Here is a 22479-nt window from a genome sequence, read left to right on the forward strand (position 1 = left end):
ACTGGGGCCCGGGTGGCAGGCGAAGTCGCAGCTTTGGGGCGAGAGAATATAAGCAAGAGTTGGCGAAACCAGTTGAATTCCAGTGTAGATGTTTGATGTGCCCAGTAAATTATTGGAGTCACCGCCCAGTATCCGTCCTTTGCGGCAGTATAAGCTCCCGCCGTTCTTCGTAACAAACCTTTACTGAAAATCAATCTTCGGAATTACTTATTCATCAGCCATGCCTAGCCACGTATTCCTTAGTGGCAGGGTCTGTGGATTACATCTACGCTGTCCCGACAAGTTACGACCATAACGTGACGCTTGCGGTTACAGATGCCATACTCGTGACGCTTACTATACTACTACTATACTGCGCAAATACTATAAACATGAGTTTACTGCACAAGTTAGGGAACATGCAGACATTTTAGAAACGAGTTTTTCGCCTTACACACGCTCAACGCAAGCACCATTGCAGCATGTTACGGTGCGCATCCCTTCAAGACAGAGACGTGAACTTAAACATAAGAATGCGTTAGAAGACAGGGTTTTGGGCCTCTTGCCAAACATATCCAAGCCAACAATATGTTAACAATTATGCCGTCGTTTCTATGCAACTAATTTATGTATTTAAACTTCTGGAGTGACAGTCCAATCCACCACCTACTGGAGCGCGTGAAGCCGCCCGGGGCCACGTTGTTAAAGGAAAAGGAGCGCGACCACAGTACGCGTGGCTGCGGCATATGCGCGACGCAACCTGTGCTTGCGGTTCTGCGATGAAACAATAAAATAAAACCCCTTTAGGAATTATATCAGTCCACCATTGTGTGTCGCTGTTGTCAAAAATAAAATGTCATGGTGGTGGGTGCCTTGTGTTCTGTTTACAATATGTTGCAAGAACTGAAAAGCAGTCGTTTCCTGTTTTCTTCATTCAGTAACTTGCCGCGTGCATCGGCACTCTGCAGCCCTTTCGTCGATACGTGGTGCCGGCCCCTACTGACACAACGACTTGACCTCGAAATATACTATCCTTATGCCATTTCTTTAAAAAATCGCTATTTGTGTAAATGAGCGTATTTTGTTTTAAACCTAGAAAACAAGAAAAAAAATATTCAACGGCGGGTCTCATTTTTGTGCGGCATTTCAGTTCTAGCTGAAGAGAGTCGGTGAAAGCAAATTTACAATAAAGCTAAGGCGACCCACAGTCTGCACGCAACCGCAAGCCTACTTGCGCTCCAATGAGAATAACCTGCCAAAGTTAAGGTCGTGTCAGCTAGCGGTTCAAGCAATCTTTACTTTTTTTGTTTCCGCATCTGTTCTGCCTGCGTCTGCAGCAAAAACGTGGAGTGGGAAGGCAGATAAACAGATATTGGTGGAGGCAGGTGGTAGCGTGATGGTTAGCAGGCCCATCTCCCAAATGCATGATGGTGCATTTGGGAGATGGGCTGGAATTCCGGTGGTTTGTTTGTGAAGACAGCTTTGTCTGGTCTCGGGTGACTGCGAAGCTCAGAATGAGGTGGCAGCCTGGCGAGAACGGTCGCCGTCAACGTAACAGAATTAACGGGCGTGCAAAGTCGCACCTAAAGCCGAAAGCACATTCAGAGGAAATTTACTATGCCCTCGTCGACAAAAAAAAAAAAAACGTGATGGGTAACGAGCGGTGTTGTTGAGAGAGACTGTAAACGGACGTCACCATAGACTGGACCACGCTCCAATCACGGTGCTCAGCGGAAATATACATCGACAGCGTGTCAACTAGCGTGTAACTGATACTTCATTAAGGTCGTTGCGTGTTTGGCTGTGTATAGCGCGAACGAGTAGTGTAAGCGATGACACTGGAGAGGAGGCGGTGAGCGAAGTCCGCGAAAAGTAATTGAGGGTAGCCATATTGAACATCGACGCCATGTTGAATAACGCCTGCGACTTCAGTTGCTCAGCCGCCAGAAAGTCTTGAGTGGTAGCTTACCGCTAGGTGTATTTCGTAACCACAGCGATAAACACGCACCTTGCGGAAGTAAACAAAGGAAAGGGACGCAGTGAATTGGCAGCCCTTTTCGAGCTCTGGCATAGTTTGAAAAAGGAATGTGGCGAAGTATGACGCACAAAATAGTGTATGTCAACCTTAATGAATCAGCGTGGTCATACTTGCGCGACACGCCATGGTGACCTGCCACCAGGACATTATGAAGTTGCAGCGATGAGAGTTTTCGTTGGGTACTTGAGAATAAAAACGAGCACATCAGAGATGTCCGAGGGACCTTTCTAGGGCAGAAGAGCACATCGCCCCCCCCCCCAAAAAAAAACATCACGAATATAAGCTTAAAAAATTATTGGGATTTCCTTGCCAAAAACACTTTCTGATTATAAGGCACGCCGTAGTGGAGGACTCCAAAACCTTCGACCACCTGGGGTTCTTTAACGTGCACTAAATATGAGCACACGGGTGCTTTCGCCCCCACGAAATGCGGCTGCCATGGCCGGGATTCGATCCCGCGACTTCGTGCTCAGCAACCAAACACCATAGCCACTGAGCAACCACGGCGAGTGCGAATATAAGTTTAAGAATAGGGACATCATAAGATCGAGCACTAGAGCGCTTGTTGATCTTGTTTAGGATGACGTTAGCATTTCATTCAGCGTTTATTTCTGAGAACATGAGTTGAACTTCCGTTTATTTGCATCACTATGGCAGGCGTAATCAGGCAAAAATTGACGGCATTTCATTAGGGAGTGCCTGTCTAATAATAATAATAATAATATTTGGGGTTTTACGTGCCAAAACCACTTTCTGATTATGAGCCACGCCGTAGTGGAGGACTCCGGAAATTTTTGACCACCTGGGGTTCTTTAACGTGCACCTAAATCTAAGCACACGGGTGTTTTCGCATTTCGCCCCCATCGAAATGCGGCCGCCGTGGCCGGGAGTCGATCCCGCGACCTCGTGCTCAGCAGCCCAACACCATAGCCACTGAGCAACCACGGCGGGTGAGTGCCTGTCTACTCTGTGGAGATTACGTATGGCAATGACAAGAAACACAGAAAGCTTTGCTTACATCGATTCGCACGTACATGGGATTCGCATAATTTTTTGACTGCCAATTTAAATGCTTGAGAATGGCGCTCATTATCACAATGTTTCCATTCACAGTGAGCAAAAGCGGCTGTCGTATCCACGGTAGATTTGATTTAAATGGCTTTTATCCCACGGACATCATATCGTTGCCAACTTCCGTGGGATTTGAGTCGTCACAATGGGAATCAGATAACAGGGAAATCAGGAGGTTGGTGAACGGCAAGAAGGCAGAAGCTTGCACGAGACCTCAGGGATATAAAATGACTTTTTGAGCAGCTTGGTCAGGTGGCCACGCAATGGTTTCAACGTCTATTAAAATCCTCCAAAATATGAACAGAGGCCGACAAAAATGCGGGCATTTTGGGAAAGTTAAAACCACTGGAAATTCAGGACCCAGCATTAGCCTAAATATAAAAGATGACTTAAAAATAAGAAACGATAAGGATGACAGGGCGGCCAAATTTTGGCACAGATAAATTGGCTGTTGAAGCAGTTTAGCTGAAACGCAATGCTGCAAAAGAAGGCGAGAATATCGGCAAGTGTTGAACAAAGGTCAAGTAGGTCCTGTGGCCGACGCCAGCGCTCGGCAGCTGCCAAGCGACTGCACGTATTAGCGAGATGCCTGGTCGTCAGTAGTTACTGTATAATTCGGGTCTGAAATATTGGACGCGGACTGCATCTCATTGAATACAGTGCATTCTACGTTGTCATTCTTCGACAGATGGTACCGATTCTCGCGGAATGAGGATGGGAACAAATTGTCTCACGTGCCGGCTGTCACCTTCCTCATACTGCCTACATTCCTTCCCCTCGGTAGTTGCTTAGCTTTTATTGGGTTCGGCTGCTAATCGCGATGTCTCGGGATAGAATCCCAACCACGGCAGGCGTATTTAAATGGGTGTGAACTGCGAAAACCCGCGTACTTAAGGTTAGGCGCACGTTAAAAAATTCCAAGTGGTCTAAATTATTCCCGAATCCTCCACTACGGCGTGCCTCATAATGAAATCGTCGTTTTTGCAAGTAAAAGCTCATAATATGTTATGTAACATTCGTTAAGGATGTCCAGGGCAGTCGCACAACTTTTTAATGCAAATAAGTGTCAGGAGTTGTGCGCGAGGTCATTGAGTATGTGGATATAGCCTTTATGGCGTACGATAGCTGCAATTCTACATTGCGGCTATATAATAAAGGCGGAACAGCAACATGGTAGAGAATGTGGAGAACGTACAAATCCCGCATATATTACTGCAAAATAATTTTAAATAGCGTTCTTGCTTCACGCACGTGGATAACCGCCATAAGAGATTACTTTGGAAACTAACTGCAAGTACTGTATATGTCGTACCCAAGGGTGTACCTGGCCTGGTGGCCAGTAAATAGTGACGTAATATTGCGAGCAGCTTCGGCCATAGCAGGCTAACGGACGACGACACAGACTGAAATGACAAGCGGAAGAGTGGACAGGGGACACTACAACGTTACAAGGACAAGCGCGCAGTTGGAAGTTTGCGCTTATCCTTGTCACCTCTTTAGTGTCCCGTGTCCACTCTTGCGCTAGTCACTTTAGCATGAAATACCAACTAGCCCGGTCTCACACCCTGCGACGACACAGGGACAGTTTGCTCAACTCTGGTGTCGTGACTTTTGTGTCACGGTGAACAACCTACATATCCATATATATGTCTTAATACTTAAGCACATCTAGATTTGCAACTGCGGCGGTAGCCCATGAGAGCGCATTGCAGAGTTGCTAGCGAAATAATTGGGGGCACCTTAATGAAAGCGATAGGTCAAAATCAAATCCATCCACGACGGCTTCTCTAGTAGACACTATGCCATGTTCGGACGTTAACAATGTGTGCCGACTGAAGAAAGGCTGCCCCGAAGTGGTTCTGACGGTTAGGCTAGCTTCTTTACTCCGTAGAATGAAAAAAAAGAAAGAAAAAGAAAGGAAAATCGCATCAAAAGCCCAGAATCAACCCTTGCTCATCGCGACTAAACGCTCTTAGGATGACGAGTAATTTCCAGGCGACGAGCGAATACGCTTTATGAAGAGCACTGATAACGCCGGCGGCACAAGCATTGTGGCGAATTTCAATGCGCAGGGATAGCTTTTATTTTTTTTTCATTTATTGCTTGGTTGACGTCATCGCGCGTCACCACGGGAAGCTTGAAAAGTTTAAGTCCAGTACACCACGTGGTGGCACTCACGCGAACTAAACCCCTTGTGTCCTGAAAAGCTGGATACGAATGCAAAAACACCCGTGTACTTAGATTTAGTTTCATGTTAAAGAACCCCAGGTTGTCGAAATTTCCGGAGTCCTGCACTACGGCGTGCCTCATAATCAGAAAGTGCTTTTGGCACGTAAAACCCTATAATTTAATTTTTTAACGAAACCCAGCCTTCGAAGATGCGTGCAAAAGAGGAGAGAAAAGACAACCGCACACGTGGGTTGAACGCGTTATTTGCCAAATTAATAGTATGCGTCATTGACTCATGTTCTTTTAAATTGCTTTTTAATGTATTTATGACTGCCTGGTTTTGTATGGCGCATGCGCTTGTTGATTTTCTTTTCTTTTAGACCCAAGTGTTCCATTAAATAAACTCTCTTGCGAGTTAAAAAGAAATGTGCGTGTGTTTGTATTTTTTCTCCTCTTTTGTACGCGTCTTCGAAGGCTAAGTTTCGTTGTTTGTCAAGCTATGTGCCAAAATGCCCAGCAACAGACTCTTATCAGTTGCAAGTAATGATAACAACAGAAAACTTCACGCGCGTCATAAGCAGAATGTGAATTAGGACATACCTAGGCATCGTTTTTCTTAAATGAAAAAAAAAATACATATTCATTGCTAAACTTCCATTGTACTGCCCAATTTAATTGCAGCTTATATGAATTTTTAATTGCCTTACACGCAATTATTCCCACATAAATATGAAAAATAAATTATGGGGATTTACGTGCCAAAACAACTTTCTGATTATGGGGCACGCCGTAGTGGAGGACTCTGGAAATTTCGACCACCTGTGTTTCTTTAACCTGCACCTAAATCCAAGTACACGGGTCTTTTCGCATTTCGCCCCCATCGAAATGCGGCGCCGTGGCCGAGATTCGATCCCGCGAACTCGTGCTCAGCAGCACAACACCATAGCCACTGAGCAACCACGGCGGGTACCACATAAATATTGCACGATATCCTTTTCTAATGGTACAGCAAACCGTATTTCCTTATGTGGAATTGTTTCCTCGTAAACGCAGTAAAACGGAAGCTAGCACACGGTTTTTGGCTCTTCCTGTATTTTTGTGTGGTCTGGTAACGCCTCATTCAAGGTGTTATTTGAAACGCAAAAAGTAAGCGTTCTTATGCAATATAGCTCACATCTTCCTAATGGGGGCTGAAATTACAGTGCGTTCGCGAACATTGTCAAATATTCGGAGTTCGCACCGCTGGAATAAGGGCTGCCAGCTTTGGCTACTTTGAGCCGAACTGCATATATTAATGCACGTGGAGGAAAATTTTCGGGCTGGCTACTCGGCGATTTTTGGGTTACTTTCAAAATCAATATTCTTCTTTAGGAACTGAAGACTTGGATGCGGACCTGATTCACAAAGACAAGCGTGCGCCTCGCTACCCAACCCCGTACACCACTCCGGTTTGTGCCTGTGGTATACACTACGAGGCCAGGAGCGCAACTTGCCTCGCCACCGCACCTAGATGCACTTTTCGCATCGTCCGGAGTGTTGCCGCGGCGTCGTTTCCCCGCGTTGCCGTACCCAACCTGCACATCACGACCTTTCCTGGGAGGCGGTGCGAATATCAAAGCTTTTGGGACCAGTACCAGACAAACATTCGTAGCAATGACCTGCTATCCAAGATAGACAAATTTAAATATCTGCTTAAATACTTGTCCGGCTGAGCTAAGACAGCAATTCAGGGTATCCGACTCACCGAGGCCAACTTCGATGTCGCCATCAAGGTACTGTCCAACAGGTTCGGCCTTCGCAAGATTCTGGTCGATGACCATCTAGACCATCTACACGCAGTCACAGCTATTCGTAGTTCAGCAGATTATGCGAAGCTTCGAAATCTCTACGGTAAGATACTTTTCCGTACCAGAGCACCGGAGGGTCTTGGTCTTTCATTAGACCTGTGTGCTGCTATACTGCGACGCGTCATCATTAGGGCTTTCCCACCTGAATTTAGTATCCCATACCGTCAGCCACTGAGGGAGGCTTCTTCGTCACTGGTACTGGTTACAGAGGACAAGTCCCTGCAAGTGAAGCATCTTATGACGTTCCTGTGAATTCGGAAAGCTGTCTTGAGCAACCCAGATCATATTGTCAAGTGGTAGTGACGGTTAAGAAGGCAGCAAAACTGGGATTGTAGAAACTAGCGTTTTATTGGGTTAACTTATGCCCTCATAAGCAGCCTACTCTCAAAAGGACAACGGTAGTGGCGAACACACTCGGCGATCGTCGAAAATCTGATCAGCGGGTCAAGCGCGTCGGCTTTTATACAGCAGTCGTCGCAGGTTCCAGACTAATCGTCGTTCGGACGCGCGTGTCTTCCACAAAGTTCGACACCATTCGCATCACGTGATGAAATCAGATAACACAAGGTGCGGCGACAACACACAGCGGATAGAAGCGTCGATATCATTCCAAAAACTTCAGATACATGCAGGTGCCTCCCGCGCGGTGCGGTAACATTCGTTAGGTGGCGAAACGTGGTCGCCCGATAAAGATAGGCAAGTGCACGTGTCAATACACCTTCTAAAGAAAAGCATCGACTCGATGTTGCAAACAAATAAAATTAATAAAGAAAAACACCCGTGGCCAAAAAACAACAAAACAAGGAAGTTCGACAGCGTGCATAAAATGGTTTAAGACGCACCACGTGGACAACTTCAGGTCGTGCGCGGCGCCGCTGTGACTGCGAGATGCCGTCTGGCACGACCTGGTAGTCCAGTGCGCCAATACTTCGAATGACTTTGTAGGGTCCGAAATAGCGTACGCAGTAGTTTCTCACTGAGTCCTCGTTGGCGTATCGGGGTCCAAACCCAAGCACGGTCAGCGGGATGGTACTCGAAGAAGCGTCGCCGTAGGTTGTAGTATCAGCTATCGGTACGCTGCTGGTTCTTGATCCGTAGGCGGGCAACCTGTCGGGCATCTTCAGAGCGCCGCAGATAGCTGGCGACGTCAACATTCTCTTCTTCAGTGACGTGGGGCAGCATGGCATTGAGCGTCGTCGTCGGGTTCGTGCCGTAAACCAGCTTAAACGGCGTGATCTCTCTTGTTTCTTGCACCACCGTGTTGTAAGGAATGGTTACGTACAGCAGGAAGGCCTCCCACGTCTTAAGCTCGGTGAGGGTCTTGTTCAGGCGCTCCGTGAGACCAGCCGCCGGCGTGTGGTAGGCAGATGTCCACCTGTGGCTTGTATGGCTGTATCGTAGAATGGTGTGGGTGAGCTCTGCTGTAAGGCTGTTCTGTCGGTGATGAGAACTTCTGGGACACCATGTCTCAGCAGGATGTTCTCGACTAAATCTTAGCCACTTCGGCTGCGCTGGCTTTCGGTAGAGCTTTAGTTTTAGCGAAGCGGGTGAGATAGTCCATCACCACGACGATCCACTTATTTACGGATATTGACACCGGAAATCGTCCCAAGAAGTCCATCCTGATCTGCTGAAGTGGTCGGCAAGGAGGTTTGATCGGCTGTAGTAATCCTGCTGGCCTTATTGGTGGTGTCTTGCGTCGCTGACAGTCTCGGCATGTCTTGACGTAACGGGCGACGTCGGTGGTCATACGCTGCCAGTAATACCTTTCCTGTATCCTCGACAGCGTTCGGGAGAATCCGAGGTGCCTAGCGGTTGGATCCTCATGTAGGGTGTGCAGTACTTCTGGACGCAGCGCTGACGGAACAAGGAGGTAGCTGGCGCGTACTGGTGAGAAGTTCTTCTATACGAGCAGATTGTTTTGTAACGTGAACGAAGACAATGCGCGCTTAAATACCCTAGGGACTATGTCGGTGTTCCCTTCCAAATACTCGACGAGGCCTTTTAGCTCCTGCTCTGGTCGTTGCTGTTTAGTGAAGTCTTCCGCGCTTAATATACCGAGGAAGGCGTCGTCGTCCTCATCGTCTTGCGGCGGGGATAGATGGGGGCGCGTGATAGGCCGTCGGCGTCAGAGTGTTTTCGTCCGGACTTGTAGATTACCCTGACGTCATATTCTTGCAGTCTGTAGCTCCGCCTCACTAGCGGTCCTGAAGGCTCCTTTAAGTTGCCAACACAACGCGTGATGGACGCTGACCACTTTGAATGGCCTGCCATATATGTAAGGGCGGAATTTTCCTTCAGGCGAAATGATGGCAAGGCATTTGTTTTCAGTCGTAGAATAATTGCCTTCCGATTTTGACTGCCGAGATACGTCTTCGTCGAAATGTGCAAGTACCGGCGGCGACTGCATGCGTCGTTTTGGTTCTTGAAATGCGTCGGCCTGCGGCGTTTGCCACTTGAACTCGAGATTAGATTTGGTTAGATGCGTTAGCGGCTCAGCGATGCGTGAAAAGTCCTTGACAAAGCGCCTGTAGTAGGCACACATGCCAAATAATCTACGCACTGCCTTCTTTTCGATGGCAGCTGTTTTCTGCTGGTGGGTGCGCACTCCGAATTTGCTGATGACGTAGCCTAGGAACAGAAGCTCATCGTAAGCGAAGCGGCACTTTTCCGGCTTCAGAGTGAGCACTGATGATTTGATGGCCTCTGATACTGTGGCAAGCCACCTATGGTGGCCGTCAAAATTCCCGGCGAAGACAACGATGTCATCAAAGTAAACAAAACAGGTCTGCCACTTCAATCCTGCTAACACCGTGTCCATGATGGACCGAAATGTTGCCGGCGCTGAGCACAGTGGCATGTCCTTGAACTCGTACAGGCCGTCTTGCGTGATGAAAGCGGTCTTTTCGCGATCTCTCTCGTCGACTTCTATTTGCCAGTAGCCAGACTTAAGGTCCATCGACGAGAAGTAATTAGCGTTGCAGAGTTGATCCAATGCGTTGACTATCCGTGGAAGGGGGTATAAGTCCTGCTTTGTGATCTTGTTCAGCCGACGATAATTGACGCAGAAACATAGGGTTCCGTTGTTTCCTTCACCAGGACAATAGGAGATGCCCACGGGCTTTTGGACGGGTGGATGATCTCGTCGCGGAGAATTTTGTCGACTTGTTGCCGAATAGCTTCACGTTGTCGTGTCGAAACTCGGTAATGGCTCTGGCGGAGTGCTTGAACGCAATCTTCGGTTATTATGCAATGATTTGAAAATGGTGTTTCTCGAATCGTCGATGACGTCGAAAAGCAGTCTTTGTGTCGTCTCTGAAGACTTCCGAGTGGTTTCTACTTGCTCATGGGGAGAGGTGCATTGACGTCGAGGTCTGCTTCGGGGACTATGGTCGGTTGGGTAGATGAGGCAGAATCTGAGAGGACAAACGCATTGCTCCTTTCCACAATTTCCTCGATGTACGCGATTGTCGTGGCCTTGCTTATGTGCTTGAACTCTTGGCTGAAGTTGGTTAGCAGCATTTCCGCCTTCCCTCCGTGGCATCTATGGAGCCCTCTTGCGACGCTAATTTAACACTCGAGTAGTCGATGCTGGTCACCCTCGATGACGCCCTCTACGTCAGCGGGTGTTTCGGTGCCGATGGAAATAACGGTGCTGGAGCACTGGAGCACTGGAGATTTGATCTTTGAACACACAGAAGCTATGGTGACCACGAGAGCTCACCAGTGGTATCGTTTGATCTTCCGACAGCGTTATCGATTTCGACTTGAGGTCGCTGATTGCGCCCATGTCGGTTCAGGAAGTCAATGCCAAGATTGACGCCTCGTGAACACTGTTGGAGGATAACGAAGGTGGCAGGGTAAGTCCGGTCGCGAACGGTAATTCTTGTCGTGCAGATTCCAGTCGGCTTAATGAGGTGTCCTCCAGCGGTCCGAATTTGAGGGCCATCTCTTGCAGTCTTAGCCTCCTTCAATTGGACGACGACGTGTCCACACATGATGCAGTAATCGACCCCTGTATCGACTAAGACAGTGACAGCGTGACCGTAAAGAAACGCGTCGAGGTTAGTGGTTCTTTGCCTTGCGTTACAGTTGGGTCTTGCCGTCGGATAACGGTTGCGTCGCGTTGATCTGTGGCTGGAACCTCGCATCGTCAGGTTGTCTTTCGTCAGCGTGCTCTTTGTCGGCGATTTGTCGTCATTTTTATGTCGTCAATATAGTCTATTCGGCGTCTTCTTCGGTGGCGGAGGATCTTCGTCAGTTCGACGAACGGCAACCGCACTTCCATCGGTTGGTTCTCTTAGTTTTCCGGATATGAGCTGACGAACCGGCTAGGTCAGCGTATGGTCGTCGTTGAGGGGACAGGTAGCGGCCTGGTGACGGCGAATGGGACGGTCGTCGAGAGTTCCACTGAGTGGGGGCTGGGTAGGCGGCGATATTACGTAGGCGCTCCCCAAGCTATGGACGCGGCGCGTTGGCGGCAAACCCTCTCAGTCCCAAGTCGCGGTAAGGCATTGGCGCTACACCTGCCCGGTTTCTCCGCAGTGATAGCAGAGTGGGCGGTCGTCGTGGGCTCGCCAAATGTCCGTCTTCCTCGAGTAGGGGCGCTGGACGACGGGTAGACGTTCTGGCGGCGGCGGACGACGGAATTGCGGCGCTACAGGGCCCTGGCGCGTTCGCGGAGGGGGTCCTTCACGGCGCGCGACGGCGGCGTATGTCATCGCTTCTGGATGGGGCTGCGTTATATGAACTTGCACCTCAGGAACTCCAAGCGATTGCTGAACCTCATCTTTCACGATGTAGGCAATCGAGGTCACTTGAAGCCTCGACGAAGGCAGGACCTTGCGCTGTTCTTCGCGCACAATGGCCCTGATAGTGTCTTGCAGGTCGTCGGCACCCAGTTCTTGGGTGGCGTACTGCGGCGTGAGCACCTGGTGGTTATATGGCGTGGTGCGCATTACCAGAGTTTTGTCGGTCGTCGTTGCCTCTGCGCAAAACACAGCTACGGTCTTCGGCGGGCTACGAATGAGTCCGGTGAATAGTTCTTGCTTGACGTCCCGCATCAGGAAGCGAACTTTTTTCTCCTCCGACATTTCCGGGTTGGTGTACCGGAAACGACGGGCCATCTCCTCCGTGAAGATCGCGATCATCTCATTTGGGAGCTGCATTCTGGTTTCTACTAGAGCTTGGGCTCGCTATTTTCGCACGACACTTGAAAATGTTTGCAAAAAGCCGCTTCGGAAGAGCTCCCACGTCAATAAAGTGGTTTCTCGATTCTCGAACCAGGTCCTGGCGGCATCTTCCAATACGATATAGACGTGTCACAGCTTGTCGTTGCTGTCCCAGCTGTTAAACGTAGCAACCCTCTCATACGTCTCCAGCCAGTTTTCCGGATCCTCAAATGTGGAACCGCGGAACGTTCGGGGTCCCTGGGCTACTGCAGAAATATTGGGGCAGCTACGGCTCCCAATGGAGCTGTCTTGCTGGTTGTCCCTGGGCGATCTTATCTGACGTTCTTCTTGGTTTTCTCTGGTAGAATTCCATGTTCCGCGGGCAGCTGTGTAGGCGCGGCTTGCTCGATGTCCCGCGATGACGTTGGTTTTGTCTTTGCGGTCCGGGCTTGGATTGCGGCTTGTCGGCGGCGTCCGGTACATAAAGCACCTCCGACAGATGTCACGTAGTAGCAATGGTGAAGAAGGTAGCGCTGTGGTTATAGAAACTAGCGTTTTATTGGGCGAATTTGCGCCCTCCGAAACTGGCTACACTCAGAAGAACAATGATAGCGGTGAACGCACTCGGTGACCTCCGAAAGTCTGATCAGCGGGTCAAGCACGTCGGCTTTTATACAGCAGTCGTCGAATGTTCCAGACTAATCGCTACGACGCGCGTGTCTTGCACATAGTTCTCTGCCATTGGTGTCACGCGGTGAAATCAGAAAACACAAGGTTCGGCGACAACAGACAGCGGATAAAAGCATCGATAACATTCCACAAATATCCGATAGATACAGGCGCGTCCCGTGTTGTGCGATAACATTTGTTAGGTGGCAAAACGTGTTCGGCCGATAAAGATAGCCAATTGCACGTGTCAATATGCAAGCCAGCGCCATCTTAAGCGTGAATCGCGAGCTCTGGATCTAAACCCGCCCTCTGCTGCGGCTCTATCAACTGAGGTAAGATCGCCGTGCGTCCCTGCGTCCTGTACAAACCATCAGACCATACAGTTCAGGAATACTCCACGTAGCTCACTTCAAAAGAGACGCAGGAAGCTTCAAGCACGCAGGCATTGCTTCAGCTGTTCCAAAGACAACCACATCGCCAGTGAAGACCGAAGCGCCAGAAAACAGCAATGTGCACGCTGCTCTGGCCAAGAATTGACTTAGCTGTGCAACGTATGCTCTCCGACTCGCAACCAAGCAAAGGTGCCGGCCGTGCAACGCGCAAGCCGGCCGGGATTCGTCGACATACCCCTGTGCAACTTTTGTGTGAACGAGTCGTGCCGCACTCATGCCCGTATTCCGACAGACGGGCAGAGTTTGGGTTGGCGCACCAGGAACAACAATATTGCTGCTGTTCCTTCTAAATATGGGCAGTCAGTGCACTTTGATTCGGCAGCAAGTTGCTCGAGAACTACATTATCCTGTTCAAGGCTTTGAGCCCCTCAACCTATACGTCTTCGGGAAAGGGCATCGCCCTGTGAACCTTACATGCAGCTGAGTCTTGATCACACTCCGAATGGAGAACAGTACCAGCGGGATCCTTTTAGATGCCCTCGAAGTGCCGGAAATCTTTGCGGTAACCAGCCCACCAGCGAATGGCGCGATCGGTACTGTGTTGACGCACAATGGTCTTGTTCTCGATGATGCTCGCTCCGAGGCGACGACATTGGGGGGAGGGGACAAGATCAGCATCCTCATAAGTTCTGACAGCTACTGGGACGTCGTAATCGGCCAGATAACACCACTAGGGGCACAGGTCGCGGCAGTGGAAACCCTTTTTAGCTGGACAGTGCAGAGAGCGCTCCACGACTTATCCAAAGATTCAGCTGCACAAGCCGCATCACTACTCCATGCTGTGGGAGAGCCTGCGGTAAATGACGTCTTACTAGACGTCGACATCTCTTCCATGTGGAGCCTCGACACCTTGGGGTGTGGGATAATCCGGAATCTAGAGGGGACGCCCACATGGCCCTTCATGTGTAAAGGAGGGCCCTACCTTCAAAAAATAGCGCCCTACGAGGTTCCTTGCCCTATTAGGCAGGGGCTCTTGATGGAGCTTCGACGCTCCAAGGGGCAACCACATCTTTCACCACTATGATATGAATGGGATGCCAAACGAGTTTCCGGCCAAGACATGTCCTTCCAGTCTAACACTTCGCACATGCCGCATCATGAAGAAATTCGACGGGACGCAATTGGTACCAAGCTTCCAGCTCATTTCGAAGCATCGATTCATGCTTCGGTCATCTATCCCTGAGAAGCGGGCTTATAAAGGTGCCAAAAATGGACGCTTAATTACTGAAACTCCTGGTCAACTTCAATTTCTATCTGGTCATTATGGCGGCTGACAAAGAATGCGTGCCTGCAGATCAGATTCGGCCCAAGGAGGGAGATGTACTCCGATTCTTGTGGATCACCCTCTCCCAGCAGAGTGCGAATTATTGCCGCCATTTGTACAGTGGCGAATGACCCGCGTTCCCTGCGGCGCCACGTCCAACCCGTTTCTGTTAGCGGCAACGCTGCATCATTACTTTCCCGTCTCTAAAAGCTAATTTCCTGACACAGTAGCCTGCATTAGAGAATCGTTTTATGTAGCTAATTTGATAGTAGGTGCACAGAGCGTTCAGGAGGCACTGCAAATAATGCGGCGGCAATGACCTTTCGTTTACCCGAAAGGTCATTGTTTACCCGAAAAGGCAAGGTTCGTCTACCCGAAAAAACACCAGGCCGCCAGAATACATAGTTGCAGTCACGAAGTGGCACGTTTTTGCACACGCCAGTCTGCGCTCGTACCGTGTTATGAACGGCTGTTACGAGTCGACACCCTCACCAACGCGTAGTACACATCTTTTACTGAGCTAGGGACGAATCGCGCCGTTAAAACCCATGTCGCTTCCTCGGTTAGAGCTTCTAGCCTACTCAACTGCTGCCCGCCTCTACAACTACACAAGGAGGACACATTGTTTCAAGGCAGCAAGACTGTTCTTCTGGGCGGAACCTGAGATAGCCATTCATTGGATGTCACAAGCTCACGAGTATACCGACTTGTATATCAAAAATTGGGTCGCAGAAACACAGTGACTCACCGCTGGCAACAAGTGGACCTATTGCACAAGAAAAGAATACCCGGTAGTCTTACTCACGAGAGGTATCGAGGAGGTGAACCCCCCGCATTCGTCGCTTTGGTGGTAAGGCCCCACTTGACTTTCTCTTCCCATGCTCACATGGGATGCCGACGGAACATGCTCCATCCATTTACCCGCTAAGGACTTTACTCCTAAGACCGCATGTATCTTCGCCGGCGAGCAACCACAAGCATTGCTCCAGGTCGCGAACTATAGCCAGTACTCACGCCCTCCTTGTGTTATTGCATGGGTCTACCTCTTCGTGAACGACGAGCCCCTACGTCCGGACTACAGACTGCTCAAGAAACCGCACGAGCCGAGCATTACTGAATGGAATGAGTTCAGCGTGCGCCCTTTCCTTGCGATGTAGAAAAAATTTCCGTCAGTGAACAGGTGCCAGCTCAATCTCACCTGCTGCTTTCAGCTTCGTTCCTCTATGACAATGGGTTTATCCGCATTAGAACGCGTCTCAAGCTTTTGACAGGCCTTCGGTTACAGCTGCTGATTCGTTCCACCCACGAACGGATGCTTCTCTCAAGAGTCGAACAGACACTCACTGACCTACGCGGATGGTACTGGCTGCTAAATAGTGCGCCAACTGGTAAAGTCGGCCCTCAAAGGCTGTTTGATTTGCAGAAGACGCGAGCTGACACCACAGTCTGCACCCAAAACACCACTGCCACAAGATCGGATTTCACAAGCGACCCCATTTACAGTTTTTGGGGCTGATTTCTGCGGATCCCGTTTTTCTTGTTCAGCACAGCAAACTCACCCCAAAGACTACATCGCCGTCCTCTCATGTGCGGTAATGCGAACTCTTCAGCCACTAGCTTTCAAGCCACATTTCTACATTTCATCTCTCTTCAAGACATTTCTTCTACTATTTATTCGGACAACGCCCTCACCTTTCATAACTGATCTCAGTAACCCGGAAATCGTACCGCGCCCAGTTGGGCAGGTTTCTGCGATGCACGCCGTATCGAATAGAAGTTCAGCGTCGAGTGAGCGCCTTGATGAGTAAGATCGTGGAAAGGACTGGGCCTCATTGCCAAGCACACCTTGATGTGCGTCCTAGGTCGCAATTAAATATACCAATATAACAATTGTTCTGTGTGAGGTAGAGGCGAACATCATCAGGTGTCATTTAACCTATTTTTCTGTAGACCCTGACGAACTACGCCCATTGACGACTTCACACGCCCTACTTGGAAAACACGAAACGGTGTTGGCTCAAGAGCAGGGCGCATTGCTACCCCAGTGAACAAGCATCCATCTTCGCGTTGAAACACACATCGACAAGCTTTAACAGATGTATCTGCAAGCGCTGGAGGAAAATGTACTTGACACTCAGTGCTCTGCACACGAGGCGATACGGCAGCTGCCACCACCACTTCAAGTTGGAGACGTCCTCCGCGTGGACAAAGACTATTCGCCGCTTTTGCTGTGGAAGCTGGCCGGGGTGACGGAACTGCTTCATGTTCGCGACGTCGTCGTTCGAGCGTGCCGCCTGATGTCGACGTTTAGCTCCGTGATAAGACGATCGCGTGCAGGAAGTTTGCCTCCTTGAAGCCGGGAGCCTTTACCAATTTTGTGGGTCGCTGGAGGGTGTAGCAAACAAAGAAGAATGTAGACTGAGCCGGAGCAACGGCCATGGGCGGTGCTCACGCCTGGTCTGATTCCCGTCGTTGCTTGCTACAGCATCTACAGTAGCTTTTAAATATAGGTAAACTTGGATACCTTGCGGTAATATTAATACTTAGGCGGGCTCGCTATTACTACGTATGTTTGCCATGAAATAAACTTGTTATAATAATATATTATTATCATTAATTTTCAGATCACCTGCGATGAAGCCCACCGTGAGTTTCCAACGCCGTAGAATGCTGTCTTCAATCATACGAATGCAGCATCTTGGCAGGTGTGCGGATCATGCTTTTTAATCGGATCGTTGTAGATATGCGACATTCGTTACTGCGTGCCATTTTCACATGCATACCAATCGAGACTTCGACGAAGCTTCAGTTTTGAAGAGTACAACAAGCTATAACTTCCATGTACTGATACAGTGGCAATCTCAGTGAAGGATTTGTACGGCTTTTCGAAAAGAAACCATGGTGGTCCAGATCAACAATACAACATGACTTCGCTGGAACCGATATTCAGGATACAAAAAGTTTTTGTAAGACAGTGTTTACTAAGACGACGGAATAATGGACACGTTAAAGAATGTAGGCCCCTTTAAGGATGGAAATAAAGATGGCGCCCTCCTTGATTCCTTCTTACTGTTATTCGACTGTAGTCTAAACCGGTCAGTTAACTGTTTTCTGGTTCTGTGGTCAGGCATGTAAACGACTCTATTACAGATGATTCGGCAGTGAAAAAAAGACAGTATTTTTAGTACCGCTATAAGAAGTTTCACAGACATGACGCTCGAAATAAAAAGAATTACACGCATTAAATATCATAGTTATCTTTTCTGATCACATTCCATGAAAAACTTTCTTTACCAGTCCTTTATATAGCTAGAATTTAGTACATTTGGTAGCATTACTGCCAGGTTTCGAAACATTTTCTCAGCAAATATTACATGAAACTATTGTTCTGTGGCATGCAGGATAGACACGTAAGCACGGAAATATCTCTTGCAACACATTTGCAGTCCATTATTAGATAACATAATAAGAACTTGCAAGAGACGGTGATAACGAATATATTTTCGAGCGCAGGGTTGGTAGGGACCATGCGCTTTCACATCCAACATTATGCCACTGGGACAAATAGGTCAAGTTATGTCATTTACAAAGCACAACTACGAAACAGATGAAGTGACTCGCCTCAAAAGCGTTAGGAGTGCGGGGCTGGCCATCCTGTCCATTTGTGCCTACCACGAGAACGTTTACTATGAAAAATAACAAAGCAGGGGATGCCATTGCTGTTGCTGCCTCAGTGGAGGTACGCGCTCTCTGAGAACACGATTGTCGTTGCGTAAAACTTCCTCTGCAGAGTACAGACACAGGTTAAATACAGCAGTTGCGTCCACGCTTCCTTCAAATTCAGGTTATCAAATTGCATTGAAAAAAAAACAGACAGAACACTCAAACACTATGTGTGACTACGCCCAGAACCATATCATTAGTATGGCGGCTTCATTACAAAAATTTTGAATCCGATGTCCAGATGATTTAAAAGTCACAGTTGCAATCTATATCACAGTGGGCTGCGTGAAATGCGTGACATTATCAAAGGCAGACGTACGTTACAAACATTGTGAAGCCGATGTCCATATAATGGAAAAGTCGCAGTTGCAATCTCCATCGCAGTGGCATAAGTGAATTACAGATGCCTGACGTTATCCAAGGCAGACAGAGACGAACGGCCGAAGCTATGCATTTCGCTTTGATGTTACATGATGTTACTTGTTACATGCTGAATATAGTGTTATATGCGCCGCTTCTTTTACGTCATCCCACCAAGTCATAGTGTATGACACATACACTGAACGCGTAGACCCATTTCAAATTATCTTTTTTTACGTATCACTGTTTCAGACGAGCTGGTATGCTTGTCAGAAACAATAATAACCCGCCGTGGGCGGCTTATACGCAATAATTGCGTTAGGGCGCCTGACAGACAGCCTCCCTGCCACTTCTGGCAATTACTGGTAAATGAAATAAACCAAAAGCCCACTTCCACGGTGGTGTTTACGTTGACGATGTTTCCTGGTTGTTGGGGCTGCGGCTGTGCTGAAGATCAGTTCTATAATTTTTTTGTCTATCGAAGAGGAGCTGCACTATTTAGGCAAATCGAAAATCTGTAGCACTCGACCGTGTCACCTTGAGGTAACATCATTTGCAGTAGCAACGGCAATGGCCTATCAAGACGCACCATGCCATCTAGTATTCGTCATTGCAGACCATGTATTATAGTGACACGTGTACTTGTCTCATCGGACGACACGTTCGACACCTAACAAATGTAATCCCACAGGGAAGGACGCACTTGCATGTGTCGGAAGTTTCTGGAATATTATCGGTGGTTCCATCCATTGTCTGTGACCCAACTTTGTGTAATCTGATTGCATGTGTGCGCGACGCGAATAATGTAGAACTTCTTGGAAGGCGCGCTCCTCCCAGCAATTAGTCTGGAACATTCGGCGAGTGATGTATAAAAGTCCACGCGCTTGGCCCGTTCATCAGATTTTCGACGACCACCGATCGCGTTCACCGCTACCCTTTTTCTTTGAGTGTAGCCTGTTTTTAGGGCACAAGTTCTCCCAATAAAACGCTCGTTTCATGAATTAGTTTTGCTGCCTTCTTAACCGTCACTACCAGGTGACAACATTAGCAGCAGAAAATATTTTTGATAGTGCCACAGGCGACACAGTACTACAGTTATTTGTTCACTACCTCAAATCTACATTCGCGGAATATTATAGGGTGATTGGACATAGGAGGTCGCGGTCAGTGCAAGAATAATTGAAATTGATAATTGTTTACATCACAGGCAAAAAAACCCTACTTGGAATGACAATATTGCATGAACACTATGCGGGTGATTAGGGCAATTCATGCGAAATAAAATTTGTCATCCAGTATGGAAGGATAATCGTCGAAAAATATTCACATTTCTACGTATATATTCCAACATATGACCTGAAAGAACGCCTACACCGATGCTAACGTGGGCTTACAGTATCATTTGTTTCCTTGAAACTCTTTTAGTCAACGATTGATATCCGGGAGCAATATATGTGCAACAGTTACACGATTTCGTTTGAAGATCGCGCCGGCTCTGCTGAAGAAAACTGAACTTGATAAGTTGATGCTTTGCATTTTTGTGGTGAAGTAGTAATTACAGAGTAACTAAATTTCAATGCCGTGCGAAGGCATTCAGTGAAAAAGATTCAAATACTTCTTTATAACGAATATACAAGTTACTTATTTCATTCAGTAATTTTGAGAAAGATAAATCTACGCACTCAATATTGTGAAAGAACAACATGCATTGAAGACCCTGTTCAACATTGTAGCGCCTCTAAAACAGTGTTCGTGCGTAGCGATGCTTGCCACTTTGAAGTTGCGAGCAGTTAAATTGGCTAAGCGGAGTATTCAAATGACATGAAACGTAATATGCGTGGCACCCGCCGTGGTTGCTCAGTGTCTATGGTGTTGGGCGGCTGAGCACGAGGTCGCGGGATCGAATCCCGGCCACGGCGGCCGCATTTCGATGGGGGCGAAATGCGAAAACACCCGTGTGCTTAGATTTAAGTGCACGGTAAAGAACCCCAGGTGGTCAAAATTTCCGGAGTCCTCCACTACGGCGTGCCTCATAATCAGAAAGTGGTTTTGGCACGTAAAACCCCAAATATTATTATTAGTAGTAATATGCGTGGCTTTTATTGTGTTCAGTACGACAAATGTCTTAAGAGTGCATGATACTATCCGAAAGTTCCCCACTTGCTCGACCTTCCTGCGGCAACTCAGTGTAATACTGCAATTGCAACACGGCCTTTAAATCTCCTATGCATATTGTAAATTACCGATTTTATTTATGTAAAGAACAGGCACACACGGCTTCTCAACCGTCCGCGGCACCCGAACGACACGTGCTGTTCGCTGAGACGCTCACAGCTCTTAAGTGCTTATTTCATAAAGCGCGTCTCCACTAAAAAAAAAACATTCCTGGTACACGCAACTGAAATGTTAAGCCTGCTCACAAAATTACTATATTTTTTTATAAGTAAATATATTTTAGTTTTTACCATCATTGTTTTTCTTTATTTTGACCTATGTCCATGCGTCACATCTCCCCATCAGACCAAAACTACGACGAAGTCGTCGAGGAATCTAAGGGCTAGCACAGGGGACAGCTTACAATAAAATTTAGGATAGCCTTACATATCAGCGTATTTTTATATTTCATGCACTGTTGGAAGCGGAAGAGTGAGATATGTCATTTGTCCCCCGCCCCTTACCACTTTTGAAAGTGTGCGCTTTCGGCTGTATGTTGGAAAATCAAACAAAATCAATCAAACAATAAAAAAAAGCAAACAGAACAAACACGTCTGTTGCGAACGACGCAACTTTATTAGGAATGCCCGCAGAACCATTAGCCTTTTCGTGTAAGGGAGGCGTCACCGTGACGCAACCATGGCGTCTTCCCGGAATGTGGCGCCTCTACTCCGGCCGTGGCCGCACTACTCCCCTTGTTCGACCGCGCCTTCCCCCTCCTTTGGAGTGGCAGCCTCCCTCCAGTTTCGCTCGGTCGTTGCCTTTCGAGGGCCGCCGAGATCTTTTGGATGGCCTGGGCTTGGACCTCTTCATCGTAGCAACTCGTTGCTGCCTCGAGCCGCGGCGGGGTCGCTGTCATCGGCGTAGCTTCGGCTCTTCATTATTAGGTATGCCCTGTTTGGGCAGCGAGGATTTCCTTTCGTGCCTCGTCGCTAAGAGCTGCAGCAAACGACCAATGAGGCAGTGCATATGGCGTGCACAATACACGCTGGCATAGTGGAAAGGCTGCGCCGGGTGGTTCTCATCACAATAAATTTCACGTTGCGCTTCTGGCATCGTGCAAAGCTTTTGGGACCCACGTATTCCTATTATAAAACACAAAATTGTCTTGCCGTGTTTAACCCAATAACGAGGCGAGAGGGGGGGGGCGGTGGTGGGGTCTGGATAAATTATTGCAATCAGCCGCTACTAAAGATGGTTTCCCATACGGAATGAAATTGTAAGCATAATAAATACCAGAACTTTTCAATTATTGCCGTACGAAGCCAAAAAAACAATGTCACCAATGATGGCATAGGGGAAATTACATGTAGCTGCTAACTGAATCAAAGAAATTAAAAACAAGTGAACATGAAAGTGGACAAAAAAACGATGGACTGCAGGTGCGATACAAACCCACGTCGCATAACGCATGCGACTTTCTTCACCGTAGCGCCATTTCCACATCACTTTTCCTGTGTTAATATGTTTAACTACCTGAATTATACCAAACCCTGCCAGTATATATATATATATATATATA

The 22479-nt window shown here is 48.1% G+C and overlaps 1 protein-coding gene across 1 annotated transcript in view; it reads right to left on the reverse strand.

Moving 5' to 3' along the window:
* LOC142584162 (uncharacterized) overlaps positions 1-18455 on the reverse strand; it is a 61523-nt gene extending 43068 nt beyond the window's left edge. The window contains exon 1 of the mRNA XM_075694331.1: positions 18282-18455. Coding sequence (XP_075550446.1) covers positions 18282-18377 — 96 coding nt within the window. The 5' untranslated portion in view covers positions 18378-18455. The remainder of the gene's footprint in view (positions 1-18281) is intronic.
* Between the last annotated feature and the right edge of the window lie 4024 nt (positions 18456-22479).

This window comes from Dermacentor variabilis, chromosome 6, assembly GCF_050947875.1.
Source record: "Dermacentor variabilis isolate Ectoservices chromosome 6, ASM5094787v1, whole genome shotgun sequence".
NCBI classification, from domain to species: domain Eukaryota; kingdom Metazoa; phylum Arthropoda; class Arachnida; order Ixodida; family Ixodidae; genus Dermacentor; species Dermacentor variabilis.